This window comes from Rana temporaria, chromosome 12 (assembly GCF_905171775.1).
Source record: "Rana temporaria chromosome 12, aRanTem1.1, whole genome shotgun sequence".
In the NCBI taxonomy this organism is placed as follows: domain Eukaryota; kingdom Metazoa; phylum Chordata; class Amphibia; order Anura; family Ranidae; genus Rana; species Rana temporaria.
Window position 1 is genome coordinate 65,273,742 of NC_053500.1, and position 27,353 is coordinate 65,301,094.

General features: G+C 43.1%; 2 protein-coding genes across 3 annotated transcripts in view; one reads left to right on the forward strand and one right to left on the reverse strand.

The window, feature by feature from the left end:
* Positions 1-27,353, forward strand: part of RECQL5 (RecQ like helicase 5) — a 182,847-nt gene that overhangs the window by 88,976 nt on the left and 66,518 nt on the right. The gene's annotated exons all lie outside the window — the stretch shown is intronic.
* Positions 366-25,925, reverse strand: SMIM5 (small integral membrane protein 5). Its single transcript, XM_040330939.1, has 3 exons — positions 25,816-25,925; positions 2,661-2,818; positions 366-1,101 (listed from the first exon to the last, which is right to left on the reverse strand). Exons 2-3 carry the CDS (start codon positions 2,785-2,787, stop codon positions 1,004-1,006), a joined length of 225 nt encoding a protein of 74 aa, XP_040186873.1. The 5' UTR covers positions 2,788-2,818; positions 25,816-25,925; the 3' UTR covers positions 366-1,003.

Sequence of the window (27,353 nt, forward strand, 5' to 3'; positions counted from 1 at the left end):
ACGTTCCGCGCGGGAACACGCCTTATTTAAATGATCCACGCCCTCTATGGGATCATTTAAATTGCGCGCTCTTACGCCGGGCATTTTTCAGGAACGCCCACGCAATTTACGGAGCTACTGCTCCGTGAATCAAACGTAGCGCAGGAAATTTACGGAGGCGCAGCGGCAAAACGGTGCACTGCGCCTCCGTAAGAAATGGGCAAATGTACCTGAATCTACCCCAGTATGTACAAATCTGTGTTTTTTTTTTTTTTTTTTTTTTTTTTTTTTACATCTGTCCCTGATATGTCCGATACCGACATCATTTTGATGTGAAAATCCCAAGATTTTAGCTGCCCCACCTCTGCACTGCCTCCTGGCATGGTGGCCATCTGTCAGCCTGGGGGCCCCATAATCTTCTATTGCCCGGGGGCCCCATGAGTTGTCAGTCCGCCCCTGGTCCTGACCTAAAACCACCCCACATTGATGCATTTCACCTTTATGGGCTTACTCATCGATTCTGTGTAGAGATGTCTCTACAATTAGGCATGTTCTAAGGTGGGCCTCGGCAGCAAGAATAAAGTTGATTTTAAATCCAGTAACAACAGTGACCTGCAATCTTTATGTTCTTCTGGTAATACAACATATTTAATTGGTGGCATTACACCACACATAGCAAGCCCACATTTGCCATTTTTGTTTGAGCCTAAAGCATAGGAGTTATCTGGTAATATATGTTTTCCCTGAGAAGACCAGAAGAAGGGCAGATCTTAGGAATAATGGAGTGGTCTCTGGTATCAGTAGGTGGCTTGTGTTGTGTTTTTGGTTTCTTTGGCTCCAAACTCTTCTCAGAACTATGTTAGTGGATATAATAGTATAAAGCTGCAGTCCTTTCACACATGTAGAAAAAATGTCCAGTGTTTCATTTTATGTCATTTTTAAGTCCATATTTCTTTTCACTGCACTTGATAAAGTGATCCAAGTGGTAACGTAAGGCATTTGGATTAAGGCTTCTTGTTCCATTTCACACCTCAGCTTTTGGCTGAACCCGGGTAGTGCGACGCTTCTTATTGGTGCAACAACAGCCGGAACACGCTACGATTGTGACCACCAACACTGCGGCTGTGGAAGAGAAAACAGTCACTGTATTGTTTGTATTGGTGTGGATTAGCAAAGAATTACAGATGTTTATATAAAACATTCTAGTAGGGATTTGTATGATAAATCTGAAGCAAAGAACTGGACCAGAAATGGAATCTTGAGCACAGCTAAAGTGGTTAGTGATTTATTTTTTGGAAGATTCATGAACACCACCTTTTTGTTTTGTTGGCCCCCTATACTCATCACTTATCTTATTACTATGGCAGCTGTAAAAGTGTAGGTATTAGGAAATGTAGCTACCGTTACAATATTGTTTCTGCAGAACTTGTCAGTTTTGGTAGAACATTAGAACATACCCAGAGGTCTGCATCCCTCACTGATTACTCCTATCTCTAGCACAGGATGAGGAAGAACGTATCTCATGGAAACAAGATGGAGGGGGTAATTCTAATGCAAAAAATATATATATTTTTTTATAGTGGCTAAGTGGCAGAAAAGTTAAAACAAAGCGGCACAGAAACACTCTAACATTAGTGATTATTTTGTGAACTATATAGATTATGATAGTAAGTAACGTATGTAATGCACATAAACGGTTGCTGCAAAATACCATATGCATAGGGCAGAATGTGACCTCCTCCTATAAGACAGTGCTTGGGTCTAGCAGCCCATTGCTAGGCCTAAATACTGTCATATGATGTAGTAGGTGACATCAGGTATTGTGGTGCAAGCTATGACAAGGGAAGGAGCCACAGGGGGTCACCGAAAAGGCAAGTATTTGTAGTAGTGGTTTAGTACTTCTTCGCAGACTTGTGCTTGAATCAGAAAGTGAGTCTTTAAAGTGGTTGGCACATATATATATATATATATATATATATATATATATATATATATATATATATATATATATATATATATATATATATATATATATATATATATATATATATATATATATATATATAAACACACAAACACACACACACACACACACACACACACACACACACACACAGAAAAGGTACTGGAAAGGCGGGGCAGCTATAATCTTCTTTTTTTTTTTTTTTTTTTTTACCAACTGTCCCTGGTTTTACTGAGGCTGGCAACCCTGATGGTCCCCCTAGTGGCATGGGGCCCTCGAGCAGTGCCCGAATGGTCAGTCTGCCCCTGCAGGGAAGGGATCTCCAGCTGATTGACAGCCTCAGCTCTGTTCCTGTGTGTGGAGGGGAGTGTATCCCTTTCCTCCAATCGGCTCTCAGAGCCGCCCTCATTGAGCTCTGCAGACTGGTTACTCAAGCAATCTGCCCCCTTTTTTCTGACAGCTCCGCTTTATAAATGCTGGACTTTGAATGGATGTAGAGAAGAGAAGACTGCAGATAACCAGGCACAACTTATGTGGGAGGATTTTTTGCATCTCAGTGTATCACCTGAGGACCGTCACTTCATTGGGTAAATGTAAGGGTTTACAACCACTTTAAGCAAGAGGTGTGCTTTTACATAAATGAGGACCAATTTATGTTGTAGAATAGTTATATTGTAATAAGCAGCATGAACATACTAAAATCATTCATTTTACTCACCAATAAAAACAAGGATGATGGTGAATGAAATTATTTCCACAGTATCTGCCTGAGGGATTTGCCTTAATTTTGTCAGAAATTTTTCCCCCATCTTTGCCACCTCTTCTTTTATAGTTGGAGAAGACATGGTTGCACAAAGGTATTGTGGCAGAATCTGCCTAAAATAATAATAAAAAAAAAATGATCAAAATCTCTATTTGCATGCCATAGTTTTTTTTTCTTGTAATTTTTTTTCATCAATTTCAAATCTATCTCTATATTAAAGCCGGGTTCACACTATTGCAAATTGGATGTGGATTTCTCTGCATCCAATGCGCATATCAGAAGATTGTAAATGGCTCTCTATGGAGCCGGTTCACAAATTTCCGCAGAGATTTCGGTGCAGATTGCACAGGAGTCCTGTGCGTCTTCTGGTTTGTTTTCAAGTCCGAATTCAGCCCAAAATTCAGGCTGAAATCGGACCTAAAATGGTGAGTGGAGACGCACCACACCCCTACTGTGAGCTGCTGCGTTCTCCAGTGTGAACTCGGCCTAAAGCAGAACCCACCTCGCCTAAAATATGTGCCTATGTGCTCGAAGCCCATCACCAAGGAGTACAATGTTGAAGGAAGTAGCAAAATATGAGTTTTTAACCACCATGTTTATTTTTTCCGTCTTTTTTAAGTCCTTTTATATGCAGTAACACATTACATCCGTTTGCATGAGATATGTAAACTAATTTTTATTTTTTAACACCTGAAAAGCAAAAGCACCGCATACTAGCTCATTATGAAAATACTTACCTTGAAACGAGGTGTGAGGAACTTACGTGGTCCACGCCGAGGGAGATGTCATCTTCCCTCGGCGTGTCTTCTGGGTATCGTCGATCCAGTGCTGTGATTGGCTGGAGCGGCGATGTCGTCACTCCCGCGCATGCGTGCGGGAGACTTCTCTCCGGCAACGTCCGGCGGCTGCCGGGCCTTTAGCCGAGGATCTCCGCATCCAAGATTTTACAATACATGGCTGCATCCATTGGCCCCACAATGTGGCAAAGTCTGCTTGTACCTTTAGCAGAGAAAGGGCCCCAAAGCATAATGTTTCCACCTCCATGCTTGATTGTAGGGATGGTGTTTTCAGGGTCATAGTCTGCTTTTTTCTTCCTCCAAACACAGCGAGTTGAGTTAATGCCAAAGAGTGAAATTTTGGTCTCATCTGACCACAGCACTTTCACCCAATCCTCTGAATCTTTTAGCTGTTTATTGGCAAGCTCCAAATGGGCCTGTACATGTGTTTTCTTGAGATGGGGAACCTTGCACGTATTGTGTTACCGATGGTTTGTTTGGTGATTGTGGTCTCAACTGCCTTGAGATCATTCACAAGCTCCTCCCGTGTAGTTCTGGGCTGATCCCTCACTTTTCTCATGATCGTCCTTACCCTATGATGCAAAATCTTGCATGGAGCTCCAAACCAAGGGTGATTGATGGTTATTTTGTATTTCTTCCACTTGACAATGTCTCCTCCTTGCCAAGTTTCTTGCTGATGGTCTTGTAGCCCATTCCAGCCTTGTGCAGTTCTACAATCTTGTCTCTGACATTCTTTGACAGCTCTTTGGTCTTGCCCATGATGGAGAGGTTTGAATGGAAGAAAGAAAATTGAATTGGCAGGTGTCTTTTATACACATAATGAGTTGTCGTGGGGAGCGCTTTCTTAAATTGACAGGACTGATCTGCGTACCACATGAGAACATACTGCAGCCAGAATTATTGGTTGGGGATCAAATACTTAATTTACTCACTGAATTGCATCTCAATTTATAACATTTGTATCATGTTTTTTTCTGGATTTTTGGTTGATTTTCTGTCTCTATTGTTTAAAATACATTATGATAAAAATTATAGACCCTTCATTTCTTTGTAAGTGAGCAAAGGTACAAAATTTGCAGCGGTTAAATAATTTTTCCCCATTGTATTTGTCCTGTTTATTGTTGTCAGAGTGAACGTGAAAGAAAATCCCAAATTTTGAGTTGTCACCACAACAGGAATGACGGGAACACAAGTTATGGTGACTCTGGGGACAATTGGGGAGTCTCACATTTTGCAGAGATTTCCTGTCACTTCTGTTGAGGTTATGGGCTAGAGAGTGCAGTTTAATCTCCCTAATGAGACACAAATAGCAAAAAAAAAAACTGATTGGTTATAAACTTTCCTTACCCTATCCAACATGAAAAAACATTTTGCGTTTTAGTTCAACTTGAGATAAAATCTGCCAAATTTACCTTCTAAATAATGGATAGCATCTTCAAACTGTTGAGTCACCTTCTAGCTAACATGCTCTCATTTTCAAGCTGGTGTTTAAAGATGCTGAGATTTTCACATGGCCCTACGAGCTGTCCCTTAAACAACCCATAGATGAGTCAATTTTTTCCATTCAGCCAGCGGGTTGAACAAAAAAAATACTTGATAATCAACTCCATGCAATTCAAGTGGATGGAGGAATCCTCGCCGCCGAGCTATTGTGTTCTGACAGCGGGGAGACTTCCCTGCTATCACAATACACAGATCAGCACTGCCAGCTATAGCCTGCAACTCTGATCAAGCAGGCAAAATCTTGGAAAGATCGACTTCTGTACTACCCCAGTGCCTATAAATGGATTACAATTTGGCTGCTGCAGGAACATACACATAAATAGTGTCATAGATGTGACAATATATGACCAATATTTGGTTCTAAAGCTGGCTTTAGACCCATCAAAATTTGGCCGGCTCAGCTTGGAATGGGTAACGTTCAATCAGCCCCGATTCACACTAATACAGCCCATGTATTTGACATGATAAATGAATGTTCCATTTTTTATTTCCTTCAGAAAAAAAAAATCCCATCTACGTGCAGCTTTATGCTGGCAACCTTTTTTAAAATTTGCAATCGTGATGAAGGCAAATTTTTTTCATAAATTGGGCATCGGCCATAGCAAAATGGCTGGCAGTAGTGAAGACAGAATTGCCATTAACTGCAGCTGTTATTTCTTCAGCTGTCACTGTGTTATTGCAGCATATTCAATGGATCAAGATCTCTTTGTATTCCTCAAGGAATATTATTATTCTTGGAGAAAGTGTCAGTTAAAATGGTTCTAAAATATTTTTTTTTATCTTTAACGCATTCTATACATTAACTATTTGCGGACCGCCCACTGTAGATATGCTGCAGCAAGGCGACCACTCCAAATCACGTACATAGATGGATGTACACAGCCTAACTCACCAGTGGGCCTGCCCTCTCAGCACATGGCTTACTGAATAGGCAAATGTACACAAGCCTGTGTAATTAAAGACACTCACTGTGGCAACGATAAAATAGATATAGAGGCCTTTCACTGCGCACCACTTGTTATAAAAGTTAATTATAAATCATGAAAGGTATGTATATGACCATAGCAGATATGACTATAAGATAATATCTATCTCTCAGATATGCAATATGGGTACACTCATCCATGTGGACACAGCTAACCACTGATGGACAAGCCCCATATATCACCATATCCACCATTTGCTAAGACTACACTGACACCAGGCATATCACACCCCAGAATTCTGAAAAAGGGGGGTGGGAGGAAAGAGTCAGAAGGTGCTCGCAAAATGAAAATCGGCCAAGGTTTGTGTGCAGTCTTCGCTAATGGTGGATATGGTGATATATGGGGCTTGTCCATCAGTGGTTATCTGTGTCCACATGGATGAGTGTACTCGTATTGCATATCGGAGAGATAAACATCACCTGGTCGTATACCTGTAAGTTATAAATTAGATTATAAAACTGCAAAATGTATACCAATAAAAATTTAGATAAAGCATCTTTGGGCATCCATTGCTGTAATTTCTGTCAGAATTATCATCACCAATTCAGTGATGACGCTAGAATCTAATCTATGACATTAGAATTTATAGAAGTGCCTCCTTCTAAAGTCTTTTTTTTGTTTTGTGTGTAGGTTGTCTATAGTAGTGTTTGTTGATATGTCTTTGGTTGCTTAGATGCTGTAATATACACGCATTCTGGTAATTTGATTAGATATTGTTTTTTTTTCTATGGCTAAAGGGGTGCTTTTACTAAATGAAAAACAAAGAAACCTTAGCTTACAAGATGAAACTAATTTAGAAAATTAAATTTGTATGTTAAGTCAGCAGGTAAGGGTATGTAGTTAAAGTGGAACTCTGCTGCTCTCTTCTCTATAACTACATTTCCCCTCACTTTCTGTCCCAGAAACCACCGTCACTGGGCCCAGAAGAGATGGTAATCATTGTCATTGGGACGGCAAAAAAAGCTTATGAATGGTTTTAATTTCCCCTTGCTTTTCTAGAAAATAATGTTTTTGCCACCTTGCGTGTTCTTGGTGGACAGATACAGTATAACTGTAATGCTAGGGCTTCAGCTGCCATTTGACAGTTGAATGACAGTGAAAGGGGATTGGGCAGAAGTTAAACTGACAATGGGGTTGATTTACTAAAACTGGAGCATGCAAAATCTGGTGCAGGTGTACCAATCAGTTTCTAACTTGTTCAATTAAGACCCCTTTCACACTGGGGACGCGTTGGCACTAAAGCGCTGTTTAAGCAGCTTTTTTTGTCCGATAGCGGGGCGCTTTTAGGGTTAAAAGCGCTTCCAAAGTGCTTTTCAGGCGCTTTGGAAGCGCTGTCCATTCATTACAATGGGCAGGGCGTTTTGGGAGCGCTAAATACAGAGCTCTTAAACCGCCCAAAGATCCTGCTAGCAGGACTTTTCGTAACGTCCCCACAAGCGCACCGCCCCAGTGTAAAAAGTCACACTGGGATGAATGGGAGGCAGTATTCAGGCGCTTATCAGAGGCTATTTCCAGCACTAAAGCACATGAAAACCACCCCAGTGTAAAAGGGGTCTAAGGCCCCGTTCACACTGGGTGCGGGAGGTGCGGTGGCGCTATACCGTCGTATTTACCGCGATATTTGGCCGCTAGTGGTGCGGTTTTAACCCCTGCTAGTGGCTGAAAAAGGGTTAATACTGCCTACAAACCGCAGCTGCGGTATAGCCACGGTGTCCCATTGATTTCAATGGGAAGGAGCGGTATACACATCGCCTCTGGCTTTCACATTGAGAATGCTGGGGCAGGATTATTTCCGGCGTTATTTATGCAATAAATCGCCTGAAATACGCCTCAGTGTGAAAGGGGCCTTAGTGTTGATAAAAAACCTGGAATCAGATTGGTTTGTATGTAGAGCTGCACCAGGTTTTAATGTCTCCAAAAAATAATCTGTATACATTTAAGTTGGAATGGCCCAGTAACCTACTTTTCATGAAATTTCTGCCTTCTTGTAACATCCTCGGTGAGTTCCATAAACCTCTTCTAGAATTTGGATCCAATGGCCTTTGCAGTGGCACAGTGATTAAAACTTTACTGATCGCTCAGATTGCTCTTCAGCACTGTGGTAACCCTAAAATGTTGTCAGATCAGGTTCACTTTAAAGGAAACTTTTCCTGAGATATGTAGTCTACAAACCTAAAGAAGCCTAAAGATGAGTTAGACTGTCCTGGTCAGATATTTGTCTGATGTCAGTGACTCGCAAAGTATTCAAACCAGTGGAGCAGTATAATGGCTAGGCAAAATACATGTTCAAACTGTGGTCAGCTATTGCAGCCTTAAAGGAGATGTATAGCCAAAGCTTGTTTGGCTGTACTTTTCCTATGGATCACAGCAGTGCAATTCGTTTTGCACTCCTGTGACCCGCTTTCAGCAGAGAGCGAGCTGAATCCGCTCTCTGCTGATGTCACAGAAGTCGGTCCAGGGTCCACATCCAGGGATCCTTCAGTTGCCTGGACTGACACCTGGCTTAGGCTCTCGGCGAGTCGCTGAGAGCCTGAGCCGGCCTTCCTGCCCCATCCACAGCCCAGTGAGCAAAGGGAGGGGGGAGGACAGAGCAGAGAGCTGCTGACTGACAGTCTGCAGCTCTCTGCTCACGGAGCTGTCAGAACTGAGCGATTGATGGTGTTCGATCGCTCGGTTCTCAGTGCAGAGGCACGGAGGACAGATGCTGCATCCACCTAGGTAACTATTAACCACCTCCCGTCCACGCTATAGCTGAATGACAGCTACAGTGCGGGTCTTAATTGCCGGGAGGGCGTCAATAGCTCCTCCACCAAGTTCTGGGGGCACAGCTAGCCAGTAAACAAGGAAAGGTTAACTGCATGGCTCAGCTATTTAAACAGCAATCATGGTGTATTTGGAAGATCCTGGTGTTCCTCAAGCAATATTGGTGACCTTGGAACAGCTATTCAGCAAATTTGTTTTTGGGATAATGTGTAGGTTTGTGTTTGCTGTTGAAAAGCAGCATTTGCCACATGCTTCGAGTGAAATTACACCCAAGATATGAGTATTTTTATTAACCCAGCAAAGTAGTTTATTTTCTTTGCTTTGCTTTACTTATATATGTAGCATTAATTCTTAGAAATGGCAACATGAAGGTGTGAAAGACTGTGGTAAGACGCCATGCTAGCTGTCCTGTAGTTGGTACTACTATAAATACCCACAAGGGTTACTTTGTGCCCATTAAACGATGAATAGCCACTCTGTTTTGTTTAATCCTGCGCTTACTGAGGATTCGGAAATACTTTATATGTGACGATGGCAGCAATGTACTTTTTACACAGACACGGGATCAGAATTCATTCGAATACTACCTACAGATAGAGGTGATATACTGGAATAAAAACAAACATTTTCTTCTCCTAATCATGCAGTACAGGACACAGGTTTGATAGTCATAGACCCCGGGTTATAGGCTGCTACATCTTTTTAATAATTTAACAAAAATATCAATAGATGTTGTAGAAAAATGTACTGTGGCCTCAGAAACTGGTAACTCCGCCTTTAGCAAAAGTGACTTCTTTTAGGCATTTTCCATTCCAATCTCTGACATCAATTCATTGTACAAAGCCTTCCTTCAGGCATGACATTTATGGGTTTCCTCATAATCTTTCAGTGAGATTCAGATAAAGGCTTTGACTAGGCCAGTCTGTAACCCATGATATTTTATTTATTTTTTTCCATTTTTTTTTCTTTTAATTTCATTTGTCATTTTGTCATTCCTTGTTGTATTTGCTAGTGTACTAAGGATCATATAGAAACATCCATACCTGATTCAATTTCAACTTTCAGACATTGGGCTTTGCATTTTCAACACGCACACGCTGATATTATGTCAGCAGTGGCTTCGATCTACAGTCAGGTCCATAAATATTGGGACATCGACACAATTCTAATCTTTTTGGCTCTATACACCACCACAATGGATTTGAAATGAAACGAACAAGATGTACTTTAACTGCAGACTTTCAGCTTTAATTTGAGGGTATTTACATGCAAATCAGGTGAACGGTGTAGGAATTACAACCAATACTATATGTGCCTCCCACTTTTTAAAAGTAATGGGACAGATTAACAATCATAAATCAAACTTTCACTTTTTAATACTTTAATTCTTTGCAGTCAATTACAGCCTGACGTCTGGAACGCATAGACATCACCAGACGCTGGGATTCATCCCTGGTGATGCTCTGCCAGGTCTCTACTGCAACACTGTCTTCAGTTCCTGCTTGTTCTTGGGGCATTTTCCCTTCAGTTTTGTTTTCAGCAAGTGAAATGCATGCTCAATCGGAGTCATGTCAGGTGATTGACTTGGCCATTGCATAACATTCCACTTCTTTCCCTTAAACTCTTTGGTTGCTTTCGCAGTATGCTTCGGGTCATTGTCCATCTACACTGTGATGCGCCGTCCAATGAGTTCTGAAGCATTTGGCTGAATATGAGCCGATAATAATATTGCCCGAAACACTTCAGAATTCATCCTGCTGCTTTTGTCGGCAGTCACATCATGAATAAATACAAGAGAACCAGTTCCATTGGCAGCCATACATGCCCACGCCATGACACTACCACCACCATGCTTCACTGATGAGGTGGTATGCTTTGGATCATGAGCAGTTCCTTTCCTTCTCCATACTCTTCTCTTCCCATCACTCTGGTACAAGTTGATCTTGGTCTCATCTGTCCATAGGATGTTGTTCCAGAACTGTGAAGGCTTTTTTAGATGTTTTGGCAAACTCTAATCTGGCCTTCCTGTCTTTGAGGCTCACCAATGGTTTACATCTTGTGGTGAACTCTCTGTATTCACTCTGGTGAAGTCTTCTCTTCATTGTTGACTTTGACACGCATACACCTACCTCCTGGAGAGTGTTCTTGATCTGGCCAACTGTTGTGAAGGGTGTTTTCTTCACCAGGGAAAGAATTCTTCGGTCATCCACCACAGTTGTTTTCCATGGTCTTCCGGGTCTTTTGGCGTTGGGAGACAAGATACAGCATCCACCTGGATTTGTATGATTCTTAAAAAAAAAAAAAAAAATGCCATACTTCTCTTTTAGGCAATGCACTTTAGGACCTATCAATTATAAGCCTTTCTCTGAGTTCCAAACTGTAATGTCTAATCCCTGAACATGAAGGTAGCCAGTGAAGTTAAAGTCCTTCATCGCCTCTTTCCAGGTCAGTGACTCAATTTATTCATTTGAGCCATTAGATCAATGGGACAGCAAGGCAGTTGGCATTTTCAGGAGAGGTCATCAGTGGCACATTGCATATTTCTTTTAATGCAGGTTTCCTGGTTATGTTGTCAGTCGTTATTTCCAAGAAGGGATCAAGATTGCTGCAATACCTATACATAATGAGCCAAAGCTCTGTGTTATTCTTTTCAAATTGTTCATTTATATTGTTACAGAAAGCCATGTGGGGTCAAACGGACTCTAGTTGCTAGGTACTCTGATGCCAACAAAGCTGAAGCATGTATGTTTATTGCCAAGTTATGAGGAAGTACAGCATACTAGATTTCTATTGTGTCTATTTCCTTGTTCAGAAGTTCATAATCATAGACTGAGCGTATTGTTCATTTAACCTCTTGCCAACTGCATAACGCATATATACGTCGGGAAAGAGGGTGGGCTTTAACGGACAGTTATTGCACATGTGTGTCAACAGAGGTCTAAGGTCGTGTGCTAGGAGCGTGCTCACTGCATACGCCCAACATGCTGACCAAGCTGTCACTGACAGCTGTTGGTCACAGCTTCTGATCGAGAGCCAGCGGGGTGGACTCCCAATCATGTGACTGCTGTGAGAACCAGTCACAGCGGTCACAAAATAGAGAAGCCATGCTGCCTCATTAAAGCCTGGGCTGTTGGGCGGTGACGTGAAGGGGTTAAAGATTCTGTAAGTACAGAATAATATCTGTTGATTTTTACGAAATTCACTCGGCTTCTAATTCCCTCTTGAGAAATAAAACCATATGTCATTTTGAGGACTGAAATTGCGAGATTAGGTGTCATCCTTGCTCAGTATGCTTGCATACTAGAACATTGTGTGAAACTTGCCTTTAAAACGAAGCCCTCCAGCGACGCACTTTCATCACTGACAAGGCTTCCATCTTCGCCTCACGGAGCTCTGAAAACCGAGCGATCGTTCTTCAGTGTTGGAGCTGAAATTCCCATACATCTCTTAAGGATTAAATTCAAATACGTTTCATCATGCTTTAGATGCATGTTATCCCTTTAGAAAGCTTTTGTTATTTTTTTTACTTTTTCCAAAAAAAGGCTACTTAAAGCGGGAGTTCACCCATTTGTTAAAAAAAAAAAATTCTCTTTTTCTTTCTCCCTTAGATTCCTGCTCGTTCGGTCTAGGGGAATTGGCTATTTGTATTAAAATATGAGCAGTACTTACCCGTTTTCGAGCTGCATCTTCTTCCGTCGCTTCCGGGTATGGGTCTTCGGGAGCGGGCGTTCCTTCTTGATTGACATTCTTCCGAGAGGCTTCCGACGGTCGCATCCATCGCGTCACTCGTAGCCGAAAGAAGCCGAACGTCGGTGCGGCTCTGTACTGCGCATGCGCACCGACGTTCGGCTTCTTTCGGAAAATCGTGACGCGATGGATGCGACCGTCGGAAGCCTCTCGGAAGACTGTCAATCAAGAAGGAACGCCCATTCCCGAAGCCCATACCCGGAAGCGACGGAGAGGATGCGTCTCGTAAACGGGTAAGTACTGCACATATTTTAAAACAAATAGCCGATTCCCCTAGTAAAAACGAGCAGGAATCTAAGGGGGAAAAGTGCCCTCTAAGGGTGAACCCCCGCTTTAAAGCGGAGCTCCACCCTAAAGTGGAACTTCCACTCATTGGATTCCCCCCCCCCCTCCAGGGCCACAATTGGCACCTTTGGGGGGAGGGGGGACAGGATACCTGTCTTTGACAGGTATCCTTTCCCACTTCCGGGAGTCCGGCCACGGAAGTCACGTCACTGCGGGGCTCCCTCCTCTCCCTCCCCTGGCCGCCAGGCTAATAGGAGAGAGGAGCGGGGCCTCGCACATGCGCAGTAGGGTTACCGGCGTGAAGCCGAAAGGCTACACTGCCGGGTTCCCTTACCCACAATGGCAGCGGCAGTGTAGCCTTTCAGCTTCATGCCAGGAACCCTACTGCCGACATTGCTGGACTCCAGAACAGGTAAGTGTCCAATTATTGAAAGCCAGCAGCTGCAGCATGTGTAGCTGCTGGCTTTAAAAAAAAAAAAATTTCCCCGGACCTCCTCTTTAACCACATCCCGCCCGGTCCATAAGGGATTTATGTCTGGGAAGTGGTTCTGAAATCCTGACTGGACGTCCTGCAGGATTTCATGCCGCGTGCGCCCTTGGGTCTTAACCACGTGATCAGCCGTGTCCAATCACGGCTGATCACGATGTAAACAGGAAGAGCCGTTGATGGCTCTTCCTCACTCGCGAGTAGAGGAGAGCCGATCGGCGGCTCTCCTGACAGGGGGGGGTTCGCGCTGATTGTTTATCAGCGCAGCCCCCCCTCGGATCGCCACACTGGACCACCAGGGAAGGGCAAACCAAAAAAAAAAGGGGGGCAACAAAAAAAAGTCATTGGGGGGAGGGCATTAAAAAATAAAAAAGATGCCAATCGGTGCCCACAAATGGGCACTGACTGGCAACATGGATAAATCAGTGCCGCCCCACAGTTTCCATCAGTGCCACCCCACAGTGTCCATCAGTGCCACCCCACAGTGCCCATCCATGCCCAGTGCCCACCTATCAGTGCCCATCTGTGCCACCCATAAGTATCCATCAGTGCCGCCTATGTGTGCCCATCAGTGCAGCCTATGTGTGCCCATCAGTGCCGCATACCAGCGCCGCCAATCAGTGCCACCTCATCTGTGCCCATCCAGTACTACCTCATCGATCAGTGCCATCTCATCGGTGCCCATCAGTTAAAATTTTTTTAGTTGTTGAGCAAAAAAAAAAATCGCAGAGGTGATCAAATACCACCAAAAGAAAGCTCTATTTGTGGGGAAAAAAGGACGCCAATTTTGTTTGGGTACAGTGTAGCATGACCGCGCAATTGCCATTCAAAGTGCGACAGTGCTGAAAGCTGAAAATTGGCTTGGGCGGGAAGGTGCGTAAGTGCCTGGTATGGAAGTGGTTAACAAGGTGTTCTGAAACCTTTGTTACTAGCTTTTACAGTTGCCCCCTAAAAGCATAAAAACCCAATACAATGCTACGTGCACATATTTTGTTTTACCACGCATTTCTTTCTTTAACACCCAAGCAAACTTCACCTGCACTTGGTACTTGGGAACTTTTTATGTCTGTACTCTGGGGAAGAGATTGATTTCCTTCTGTATTGGTATTGGGTTGCCAAAAGACTATTCATAAAAATCCAACAATGGCTTGGTTTCCCAAATTGCAGCCTCTCTACAAATCCAGCATTCATTACTTTAGGCACCTGTGCTTTTAGTTCCATTTACCTTGGGCACATTTTATGTCTGGGATCAGAGGAAAAGAGATTTACTTTTGCGATTTTTATTTTTATTTATTTTTTGGGCATTAACTGCTAAAAAGCAAGATGTAAAAACCCAACAATGCATTGGTTGCCTAACTGCAGCTTCTACACAAATCCAGTATTTATTACTAATATCATTGAGTTCTAGTCTAATAGGGCTCTGTTATTACATTAGCTTTATAATAAAGAATACATATATATAAAACAAACCACCTTTTAACCCTTGATTAATAAGCAGTTCCGTAATGATGTAGTATGTAATGAAAGAGAAATATTTTCACTCACTCCTTAGTTCCTAAGAGGGACATGTATACTGTAAAGTTCAGCCTTGATGGAGTAAATGGGGAGTACAGCACCCATATACCATTGCATTGTGATACAGTGGACTGGGTTTGATAAATAAGTCAAAGCTCAACATCTGCCACCTGTCAAATATACATTTACTATAGAAGCTACCTGAGCCTTCATCTAAAGCAGCATATTTATTGGAAAGACATTTCTAGTGTTGGCCATGCACTTCTCGATATTCTAACTTTGGGTGGCCCTGTTGATTTTGAAATCGAAGGAGCCAGGTTGGCCTATTGGCTCCTACTTCTGTCAAACACAGCCAGTGAGCTCCTGAAGAGAGAGAGTGGGGGTGGGAGGTTGCAAGCCACAGCTCTTGATGTCTTATGGACACACAGAGCAGCAGCTCGGGAGCAAGCATGCAGTGGTGTTCCCAGGGCAAGTGGCTTTCTTTGTTGGGGCGGAAGCTGGAGGAGCTAGGACCACCAGTAGGTACCGAAAAGAGGAGGCTCAGGCCTGCTCTGTGAAAAACCACTGCACAGAGCAGGTGAGTATTACATGTTTGTTATTTGAAAAAACAAAAAGAACACAACGCTTTAACCACTTAAAGTGGTTTTACACACTGTACAACCAATTTTACCTACCGGTAAGCCTATATTAAGGCTTACCTGTAGGTTCTGGACATCTCTCCTACACGTTTAGGGGATATTTACAATGTCTACGTACGCCGATGCATTCGGCGCATGTGGACTTTAGAAAGGGCACGCTGTGCCGTTTCTAGTGTGGGGTCATGCCATGACTGGTGGCTCCCGCACGTATGCGTGATGTCACGCCACATCCGGCCAGTCACAGACCGGAGTCCAGCCCCTGGAGGACGAGGGGTGAAGAAATGGACGCTTCCTGTACAGGGGACAGCCGGGGACATCGCAGGCTTCGGTTTCAGGTAAGTGACACATAATGGACTACTATGCAATGCATAGTAGCCCATTACGCTTTACCTTTGCAGGGAAATAAAAAGGAAGTAAAACCTATCAGGGTTTACTTCCTCTTTAATAAAGGGGTTGTAAAGGTAAAAAATGTTTTCCCTAAATAGCTTCCTTTACCTTAGTGCAGTCCTCCTTCATTTACCTCATCCTTCCATTTTGCTTTTAAATGTCCTTATTTCTTCTGAGAAATCCTCACTTCCTGTTCTTCTGTCTGACTCCACACAGTAATGCAAGGCTTTATACCTGGTGTGGAGAAAGCCTCTTGAGGGGGCGAGCAGGAGTGTCAGGATGCCTACTAACACACAGCTCCTTTCTCTATCTGCAAAGTAGAGAGCGTCCTGACACTCCTGCTCGCCCCCTCTCCCCTCAAGAAGCTTTCTCCACACCAGGGAGAAAGAGTCACATTACTGTGTGTAGTTACAGACAGAAGAACAGGAAGTGAGGATTTTTCAGAAGAAATAAGGACATTTAAAAGCAAAATGGAAGAATGAGGTAAGTGAAGGAGGACTGCACTATGGTAAAGGAAGTTAAAGGGGAAAACAAATGTTACCTTTACAACCCCCTTTAAAGACCGAGCCTCTTTCTGAAATTTGGTGTTTACAAGTTAAAAAACATGTTTTTATTGCTAGAAAATTACCTGGAACCCCCAAACATTTTATATGTATATTTTAACACCCTAGAGAATAAAATGGCGGTCCTTGCAATACTTTTTGTCGCACCATATTTGTGCAGTGGTCTTGCAAGCGCACTTTTTTGAGAAAAAAAACTTTTTTTTAATTAAAAAATAAGATGACAAAGTTGGCACCATTTTTTTTTTTTTTTGTGAAAGATAATGTTACGCTGAGTAAATTGATACCCAGCATGTCACGCTTCAAAGTTGCGCCCACTCGTGGAATGGCGACAAACTTTTACCCTTAAAAATCTCCATAGGCGATGGTTAAAGAATTCTACAGGTTGCATGTTTTGAGTTACAGAGGAGGTCTAGGGCTAGAATTGTTGCTCTAATTCTAATGATCACGGCGATACCTCACTTGTGTGGTTTAAACATAGTTTTCATATACGGGCACTACTCACATATGCGTTCGCTTCTGCACACGCTCAGCGGGACGGGGTGCGTTTACATTTTTTTTTTTTTATTTTACCTTTTAATTTACATTTTTACACTGTTCTTTAACCACTTAGCCCCGGGCTATTAGGCTGGCTAAAGACCAGGCCACTTTTTGCGATTCAGCACTGCGTCTTTAACTGAAAATTGCACGATCGTGCGACATGGCTCCCAAACAAAATTGACGTCCTTTTTTTCACACAAATAGAGCTTTCTTTTGGTGGTATTTGATCAATTCCGTGGTTTTTATTTTTTGCGCTATAAACAAAAATAGAGCGACAATTTTGAAAAAAATGCAATATGTTTTTACTTTTTGCTATAATAAATATCCCCCAAAAATATATATATAAAAAACGTTTTTTCAGGGATGCAGACCCTGCCAATTTCTTTCTTAGAACTCTGCAGGTGCAGCAGCTGACTGATAATTATAAAACCACTCCCATACAGATTCACTGTGCACATGGACACAGACAAACGGCTATTTCTTCAGAATAACTATAGGTAGGAATCTGCAAAAAAGTTTGGTAAAATCTTTGCAATGTACATGGATCACCCAGATGGGAATTTTTCTTTCTCCACAAAAGTGGATTTAATATCCAAGAAATGAAGATGTGCAAGCCAGCAGGGTAGTGTGCATTGTATTCTAGACTAGGGGAGTGGGGTGACTAGGATAAAGGGTTTGCTTGAAGGACATGTGTGTCAGATTGCACATTGTATGGCTGACACAAATAGAAGCTTTGGTTTGTTTATCATATAGTCCTTGGGGTAAGCTTATGTCCACTTTGGCTAAGTTGATCTTTTCAGGATTTGAACAAAGAGTTGCCCATTCTTTAAACGTTGTTCAGAAGTAATAGCCTACTGAAAGGGTCAAGAGTCTCTGGAGTATTTACGTTGTTTTCTGCGTGCAATCATACTTGTGTTTATTAGCCTCAGTTAGATTTTTCTACACATTTTATGTTTCAAACAAAAACAAAATTTTCTTTATTTTCTTAAGATATGAGTAGTTTGCTTTATGTATATATTCTTATCCATGTGTGTTTCTTTTCAAAAGAGCTTTTTTTTATTTTTTATTTAGTTCATGATGCATGTATGCAGTAGTAGTAGCATTTATCCATTACTTATGCAGGCTCCATTTCCTACTTCGTATATCTGCATATTGATTGTGCTTTGCTCAATCCAAGACTATCAGTCTGGTCTGGCTGATTGAGAACAATGCACGCTTTATATGGCTGAAATTTTATATCTGCTTGAAGCCCAACTCTAGGGTAAACTTTTTTTTTTTTTTTTTTTTTTAAAGGTCCCCTAGTTGCTAAAAACAAAAAACAGCCCTGACTTCAAACTTGCCACAACTTGGGATCTGACTTGTGAGAGACCCCAAGTCGCATGACATGTGAAATACCATGTTGGTCAATGAGAGCGGTCTTAATTGTCACTACTGAAGTCGCTCCTACTTTAGAAAAGGTTCCTGTACTACTTTAAGGTGACTTCTATCTGACTTGTGCCCATAGACTTTAATACAGGGGTCGGTAGCTCGTTGACCGAGGACAGGTAGATGGCGAACAGGTTTCCACCGCCGACCCCCACCTTCTACTTTAGGTACCAGACTGGTTCTCTCTCTGCCACCAGCCGTGCCTTCGGTTCTTCTCTCTCTCCACGACCTGCCTCTGCCCCCACCTCTGCTGCTGTAATCGGTGAACAGCGGGGCGCGAGGGCCAGCACAGCCCAGGACAGAGGGCAGGAGTAGGAGCTGGCCAGGTTAACTTTTTAAATTAACTTGCCGTGGATTGGTTGCTAGGTCCTAAGCAACCAATCACCAGCTTGTTAATATGAAAAATCACTTGACCAGCTTCCGCCCCTTGTCCAGAGCTGTGCTTTCTCCCAATCTTTGCTGTGTGCAGAGGTAGGATACAATGGAACTATGCCATGGAACACTGCTATGGGAAGGAAGGGTTCCAGAGGTCTCTGCTAAAGGGGTAAAAGGAGGACACTACTGTGTGTGTGTGTGTGTGTGTGTGTGTGTGTGTGTGTGTGTGTGTGGGGGGGGGGGGTGATGTGAAGGGGGCAGTGGACACTGTTATGGGCATGGCCACCCCCATATCCTCTATCACCCTTCTTATCACCTCCCCCCAACTCTACATTCTGAGCGCAACGCACTCCTGATTCCTGCATTCTGAGCGCAACGCACTCCTGATTCCTGCATTCTGAGCGCAACGCACTCCTGATTCCTGCATTCTGAGCGCAACGCACTCCTGATTCCTGCATTCTGAGCGCAACGCACTCCTGATTCCTGCATAAGTAGATCTCCATCTACTTGAACATAAAAAAATTAGTTTTGCAATGGTGACTATAATATTTGTTTACTGAAAATACAGACAGCCTTCCTTTTTAATATAGAACTTTTAGCAAAAGAAAAAATGTGTGGGCAGTGTTTTCCCACACAGAAGCTCCATGCATCCAAATGCAGGCAGTCCTATTCATGTCAACGGGGACAGACACAACTGCTGTTCCCAATTTGACATCCTTGTGTGTGTCCCCAAACTCGCACTGTCAGCGTTCAGGGACATGCACCTGCTTCCAATCTGGTGTCAAATTGGGACACAGCGACAAATTGGGAGCAGTTGCTGCATCTCAATTGACATAAATGGGACTGCCTGCCTGGACACGTGTAAACATGTAAAATCACAGCACCCTTGTTACCCTTGTAGCCAAAATGGACATGTCATTTTAGATGACTTTAAAAGAGAAGTACAGCCAAAGTTTGTTTGGCTGTAGATCACAGGAGGTCAGTTTGTTCTGCACTTCTGTGACCTGTTTTCAGCAGACAGCGGGCTGAAGCCACAGAGCTGGTCCAGGCTGGGGAAAGATCATAATACACCCACAAGCCTGGACCGGCACCCGCCTCAGCCTCTCAGCGAGGCGATGAGGGCTTAAGCCAGACGATCCCGCCGCCCTCTACAGCCCACGCTCCAGTCTGTACAGGGGGTCAGAGCAGATAGCTCTCAACCTTGGAGCCAGCGGGGAACAGATGCTGCATCCACCTAGGTAAGTATAATCCTTAAGAGAAGTATGGGATTGTTTTTTTTATTGTAAGTAAAGTTAAGTTTAACCACTTCAGCCCCGGAAGTTTTACCACCCTTCCTGACCAGGCACTTTTTTGGGATACGGCACTTCCTTGCGTTAACTGACAATTGCGTGGCTGTTCGACATTGTACCCAAATATAATTGATATCCTTTTTTTTTTTTTTTTCACAAATGGAGCTTTCTTTTGGTGGTATTTGATCATCTCTGCGGTTTTATTTTTTTGCACTATAAACAAAAAAAGACTGACAATTTTGAAAAAAAAACTATATTTTTTACTTTCTGTTATAAAACATACAATAAAAAATAAATAAAAAAAAAAGCAAATTTCTTCATCAGTTTAGGCAAATGTGTATTCTGCTACATGTTTTTGGTAAAAAAAATAAATCGCAGTAAAAGTATATTGATTGGTCTGCGCAAAAGTTATAGAGTCTACAAACGATGGAATAGATGTATGGGCTTTTTATTAATTTTTATTAGTAATAGCAGCGATCAGCGATATTTAGCGGGACTGCGTCATTGCAGCAGATAGATCTGACACTTTTTGGGGACCAGTGACACCGATACAGTGATCAGTGCTAAAAAAAAATGCACTGATCACTGTATAAATGGCACTAGCAGGGAAGGGGTTAACAAGCACGATCAAAGAGGTAAATGTGTTCCCTGGGAGTGCTTTCTAACTGTGTGGGGGATGCTTTGATTGGGGGGAAGACATAGATTTGTGTTCCTGCTTGGCAGAAGAACGAGATCTCAATCCTCCAGTCTCTCACAAAACGGCGATCTGCCTTGTTTACATAGTCTGCCTTGAGAAAGATTGGCGAGCCCCGGCGGACATCAAGTCCGCCAGACATACTGGCTCTTGCTGTGTCCAATCACAGTGGGAGCCGGACGCTGCTGGCGCACTCGCGTGTCCCAGACCTCAAGAAAGAAATCGCTAAAGGGCTGCCCTGGTACAGTATATGTACGTGGGGCCGTGCTTAAGTGGTTAAAGGGGTTGTAAAGGTAAAACATTTTTTTTTTAAATAACAAACATGTCATACTTGCCTCCACTGTGCAGTTCATTTTGCATACAGTGGCCCTGATCCTCGTCTTCTTGGGTCCCTCGGCGGCTGTCTCGGCTTTGATACAGTGGCGGCCATAGCTACCAAGTGTATCACTCGGCCCCACCCCCCCAGCACGCGGCGTCATTGATTTGATTGACAGCAGCGGGAGCCAATGGCTGCGCTGCTATCAATCATATCAATCATCCAATGAAGAGCCCACAGAGATGGGGGAAACCAACACGGGATCACACCCACAGATTCGGGCCTCAGGTAAGTAATACGGGGGCTCGGGGAGGCCAGTAACTATCAAATGTTTTTTCACCTTGATGTATAGGATGCATTAAGGTGAAAAAAACTGAAGCTTTACAGTCACTTTAAAGCATAACTCCAGCTAACACTTTTTAAGCAGTAACTGCAAGAGTTTTTTTCTTTTTGGCAAAAATGTTTAAACCCTGATGGCAAAACAAATTGTTAACTCCTGTCTGAATGGTCCCAACGCTTGCCAGCGTTTCCAAGTTTTTGGAAGCTTAGTCTGCATGTAAATGTGGGGAAAAATATAAATAGAGTGAAATAAAAAAATGGAAGCCATATACTGAGTATTATCCTTATGTTTATACATTTACCAACATACGTTCATTTTTGTTTTAATGGTTTTTAAAATAAAATTGACATGTATTGTGTGCAGTACTTTATATATTAAAATAATGGAGGAAACATTGGTCCACGCTACTGATTGCTCACTGTCCATATAATGTATACTGGAGTATAATCCGAGGTACCTAATTTTACCCCCAAAAAATGGCAAAACGTATTGACTCGACGTCCGTGATTGGCGGAACACTGAACACAGTGTCTGCTGGGAAACCGAGTCCGAGGATGAGAGGACCTCTGTGATAGGCGGAAAACACTGAACACAGTGTCTGCTGGGAAACGCCTATCCTTGAAGGTACCAGGGGGAAGCCACGACTTTTAAACAATGGACGCTCGCAGCCCTTCAGGTACACCGACTCGAGTAGAAGCTGAGGGGGGTATTTTCAATCCTAATAAAAGGCCTGAAAAACTCTGCTTATACTCGAGTATATACAGTACATTATTTTTTTTCAGCTTTGCCTATGTATTATTCAGACCTTTCTCCCCTCGTTTTATAACCACTTGCCGACCGCCGCGTGTATATGTACGTCCACAGAATAGCACGTACAGGCAGATGGGCGTACAGGTAAGTCCCCGCCTTTCCGTGGGTCGGGGGTCCGATCGGGACCCCCCCCCCCCGCTACATGCGGTGGTCGGATTCCCGCGGGGAGCGATCCGGGACGACGGCTCGGCTATTCGTTTATAGCCGCTCCGTCGCGATCGCTCCCCGGAGCTGAAGAACGGGGAGAGCCGTATGTAAACACGGCTTCCCCGTGCTTCACTGTGGCGGCTGCATGGATCGAGTGATCCTTTTTTATAGGGAGACTCGATCGATGACGTCAGTCCTGCAGCCACACCCCCCTACAGTGGTAAACACACACTAGGTGAACCCTAACTCCTACAGCGCCCCCTGTGGTTAACTCCCAAACTGCAACTGTCATTTTCACAATAAACAATGCAATTTAAATGCATTTTTTGCTGTGAAAATGACAATGGTCCCAAAAATGTGTCAAAATTGTCCGAAGTGTCCGCCATAATGTCGCCGTCACGAAAAAAAATTGTTGATCGCCGCCATTAGTAGTAAAAAATAAATAAATAAAAATGCAATAAAACTATCCCCTATTTTGTAAACGCTATCAATTTTGCGCAAACCAATCGATAAACGCTTATTGTGATTTTTTTTACCAAAAATAGGTACAAGAATACGTATCGGCCTAAACTGAGGAAAAAATAAAATTTATATATGTTTTTGGGGGACATTTATTATGGCAAAAGGTAAAAAATATTGATCTTTTTTCAAAATTGTCGCTCTATTTTTGTTTATAGCGCAAAAAATAAAAACCGCAGAGGTGATTAAATACCACCAAAAGAAAGCTCTATTTGTGGGGAAAAAAAGACGGTAATTTTGTTAGGGAGCCACATCGCACGACCGCGCAATTGTCTGTTAAAGCGACGCCGTGCCGAATCGCAAAACCTGGCCTGGGCATTTAGCTGCCTAAAGGTCCGGGGCTTAAGTGAATAATTAAGCTTCATGTTTGCCATATTTTTCTTCTATTATTCTTCAGTTATGCCCTTTACTTTGCTTTCTTCTAAAGACTGGCTTGCCGTATTTTAATTTTGATGTTATGATCATTTGTTATTTCTGTTTCCCGAACATTATCTGTCACAGTATGTCACATTCAGTGATGTTATTTTCTACTTTCCTTGAGCTTGTGGTTTCCTCCATGCCTTTGTGCGCTGCCTTCGTCACATTGCATTTGTTTGATGCTATGATGCCCCAAAGGCAGGGCAGGGAACTTGCTACTCCCAAGCTTTCCTCCAATATAATGAATAGGATTGCAGCATCCAGCTAAGGACAATAATGGGTGGCATTTGTTACTAACCAAAATAAAAAGAACTTGCACGACTACAATTAATGAAGCTCCTTGGAATTGCTCTCACTCACTGCACTCTTATAGGAAAAATGAACAGGTGCTTAGAATACTGGTTTCCTGGCTGTCTCTCTCTTCAATAGACTCGGAGTCTCCGAGTCATGCAGATCACAAATTCAGAACTGATCTTGAATTGATTTAGGTAGTGCCACAGAATTAAATAAATCAGGAGAGCCAGGCAGCTAGCATTTTCAGGAGTCGTCATCAGTGGTAGCCTTTAAAGTCTCTTCGTACAAGTTTCCAGTAATATTTTTACTTTTCCTAAAGCACATGATGTATTTGACAGATATTAAGCTTCTGCAAAGCCTGTGTTGTGCCAGGCAGGGACACTCAGTAAAAAATCTCAGGAAGAGAGACTGAGGATAAGTATTTTGCAGTTGGCAAACATTTTAAGGACAACTTTACTTAAAGTAGTTTTAAAGGCTGAATTTTTTTTTATCCTAATGTAGTAAAAAAAAAACGTGTGTCCCAGAGCCCCTCCCTACTACTCACCTGAGCCCTCTCTTGATCCAGCGATGTGCACGGGAGTCTTGGCTGTCCTGGGTATCTCTCCACAGGGGGTGGGGCTGAACCGTGGCTCTGTGTCTTATAGATGCATAGAGCTGGGCTCGGGAACGAGCACGCACCAGCGCCCCCATAGCAAGGCTTTCTGTTGAATAAACTGGTTAAGGGGGAGGAGCCAGGAGTGGCGATTGGGGCTGCTCTGTGCAAAACCATTACACAGAGCAGGTAAATGTGTTTTTTTTTTTATTATTATTAACACAAGCCTTTAGAATCACTTTAAATTTCTTCCCAGAATCTGCTAGGGTGACAAGAGCATTATGCATTAGATTTGTGATTTTCTGCTATGAATGTTCTTTGTCCCCTATTGGTGTAAGCTGCCTTGTGTTTTCCTTTTATTGGGTAGTGATGAATAGCGGCACTCTTCTGTCTACACCTGTTGCTAGTTTATAGCATACTGAACAGATCCAGTGCATGGCATTGTTTATATACAACGGTTCTCTATGGTAGGTTGCACCGGACGATCACAGACTGCACAAAGTCGTCTACATGCTTTTGTATGCCCAGATCTTTATTGCACTCACTAAGCCATCACTGCCACAAAGTCCTGGGAAGGTTTTTTATTCCATTGACTTCCATCAACGGAGCAAATTATGCAGATTTCAGAGAAATCCAAATCGTATTTGCAATTATTATAGTAGTAGTAGTATTGTATAGCGCCAACAATTTGCGCAGAGCTTTACAACACAAGGGCAGAATATTGCGAGCTCTGAGCTCCTCCAGCACTTAGTAATAAAATAAGAACACTAGTATTTGGCAGGATCTGTTGGTGTGTACATGACTTACATTGACCATACTCGGCAGGAATTAATGCTGGGATTACACACAGCCAAGAGATCTGTAAACATACTACTATTCCATGTTCTGCAAGCCTGGAGCTTTCACCCTTCCTTTTATTGTGCTCCGTCAGACCCCAGGCACATAAAATAAAAAATCAAGATGACCTGCAGACAATGAGATAAAATATACATTGTGTTGTTTTTATGATATTGTGCCTTCCAAGTATGCAGGTTGCTTCCCAAGGAGGTTGCAAGCCCTTAACTTTACTTGCCAGTCCTTAACTTTACTTGCCAGTCCTTAACTTTACTTGCCAGTCCTTCACTTTACTTGCCAGTCCTTCACTTTACTTGCCAGTCCTTAACTTTACTTGCCAGTCCTTAACTTTACTTGCCAGTCCTTAACTTTACTTGCCAGTCCTTGACTTTAGTTGCCAGTCCTTGACTTTATTTGCCAGCCCTTAACTTTACTTGCCAGTTCTTAACTTTACTTGCCAGTTCTTAACTTTACTTGCCAGTTCTTAACTTTACTTGCCAGCCCTTAACTTTACTTGCCAGTTCTTAACTTTACTTGCCAGTCCTTAACTTTACTTGCCAGTCCTTAACTTTACTTGCCAGTCCTTAACTTTACTTGCCAGTCCTTAACTTTACTTGCCAGTCCTTAACTTTACTTGCCAGTCCTTAACTTTACTTGCAAGCCCTTAACTTTACTTGCAAGCCCTTAACTTTACTTGCCAGCCCTTAACGTTACTTTGTTTAGCCCTGGTCCATGCATGATATATTACAAACAGCAAACTAGTGAATCCTGCAAATCGGTGAAGTGACAGTCCTTTCATAGAAAATAAAAGTGCATATCAGATGTAATAGCTGCACACGGAGATGCTTACCCTGCACTCCAGAAGTGCTCTGTCCCCTGTCACCCCATACAGCCAGTAGTTGCTTGGTGCTCCCTGACAGCTTGCTCTACCCTTAGCAGTGCTTGGATTATTCTGCTGCCTAAGAGATGGGAGGTTTTATATTACACTTCTCCAGAAAGGGGAGGAAAGGAGGCTTGTCTGGGGGTGTGCTTTGATAAGAGAGGGTGGTAGTGGAGAACAGCTGGGACTGACGGATGGTTTGCCTGTTGTCAATGTCACGTTTTCTTTTTTTCTGGGCAACTGTCATTGTGCACTTTGTATTTGTCATCCATCCTGTTTCTATGCAGTGAGGCTGGCTCTCGCAACTCAGCAAAACTGCCTATTTTGCATGCTTTGTGCCTGGCATAACCAAAATCAGAGGCATGGTGTATAAAAACTGGAGAAACAAAGCTGTCACCCACAGAAACTCATCCAATCAGTTTGCTGTAGTTTTCTGCTCTTGTCCCTCTCCTTTTGTCTGTTCCCAAGGTTTAACGTAAGAGGAGAGACCAGAGACTTCTACCCATGAGCAGCACTTCTGTGTAATTAGAATGGATGCACACACATGTAAATGACCCCCTTTTGCCACCGAAAAGCATCAGGTTATTGGCACATCTGTTCCCGTGCCTGTTGCTGGTAGACAGAAGCTTCTTGTGTAGTGTATGACACATTGCCTCTGAAAGACGCTTTTCTTCAGTCTGCAAGCCGACACCCAGAGTTCCTTTTCTTTGAGGTCAAGCTGTGAAAGAAATCTTTGTGGCCTTATTGATGGCAGCTACTTCCCAGGAACATGCCGGACATCTCCCACAATATTAAATGAAGCTTTGCCCCGGTCTCCAGTGCCTTTGTAGTATGTGGTTCTATAGTTAACCACTTGCTTGCCGGGCACTTTTACCCCCTGCCTGCCCAGGCCAATTATCAGCTTTCAGAGCTGACAATCTTTGAATGACAATTCGCGGTCATGCAACACTGTACCCAAACTACATCTTTATCATTTCCCCCCCACAAATAGAGCTTTCTTTTGGTGGTATTTAACCACTTCCCGACCGCCGCATGTAAATGTACGTCCACAGAATGGCACGTACAGGCAAATGGGCATCCTTGCCTTCTAGCGGGTGGGGGGTCCGATCGGGACCCCCCCCCCCCCCCCCCCCCCCGCTACATGCGGCGGTCGGATTCCCGAGGGGAGCGATCCGGGACGACGGCGCGGTTATTCGTTTATAGCCGCTCCGTCGCGATCGCTTCCCGGAGCTGAAGAACAGGGAGAGCTGTATGTAAACACGGCTTCCCCGTGCTTCACTGTAGCGCTGCATCGATCGAGTAATCCCTTATGTAGGGAGACTCGATCGATGACGTCAGTCCTACAGCCACACCCCCCTACAGTTGTAAACACACACTAGGTGAACACTAAATCCTACAGCGCCCCATGTGGTTAACTCCCAAACTGCAACTGTCATTTTCACAATAAATAATGCAATTTAAATGCATTTTTTGCTGTGAAAATGACAATGGTCCCAAAAATGTGTCAA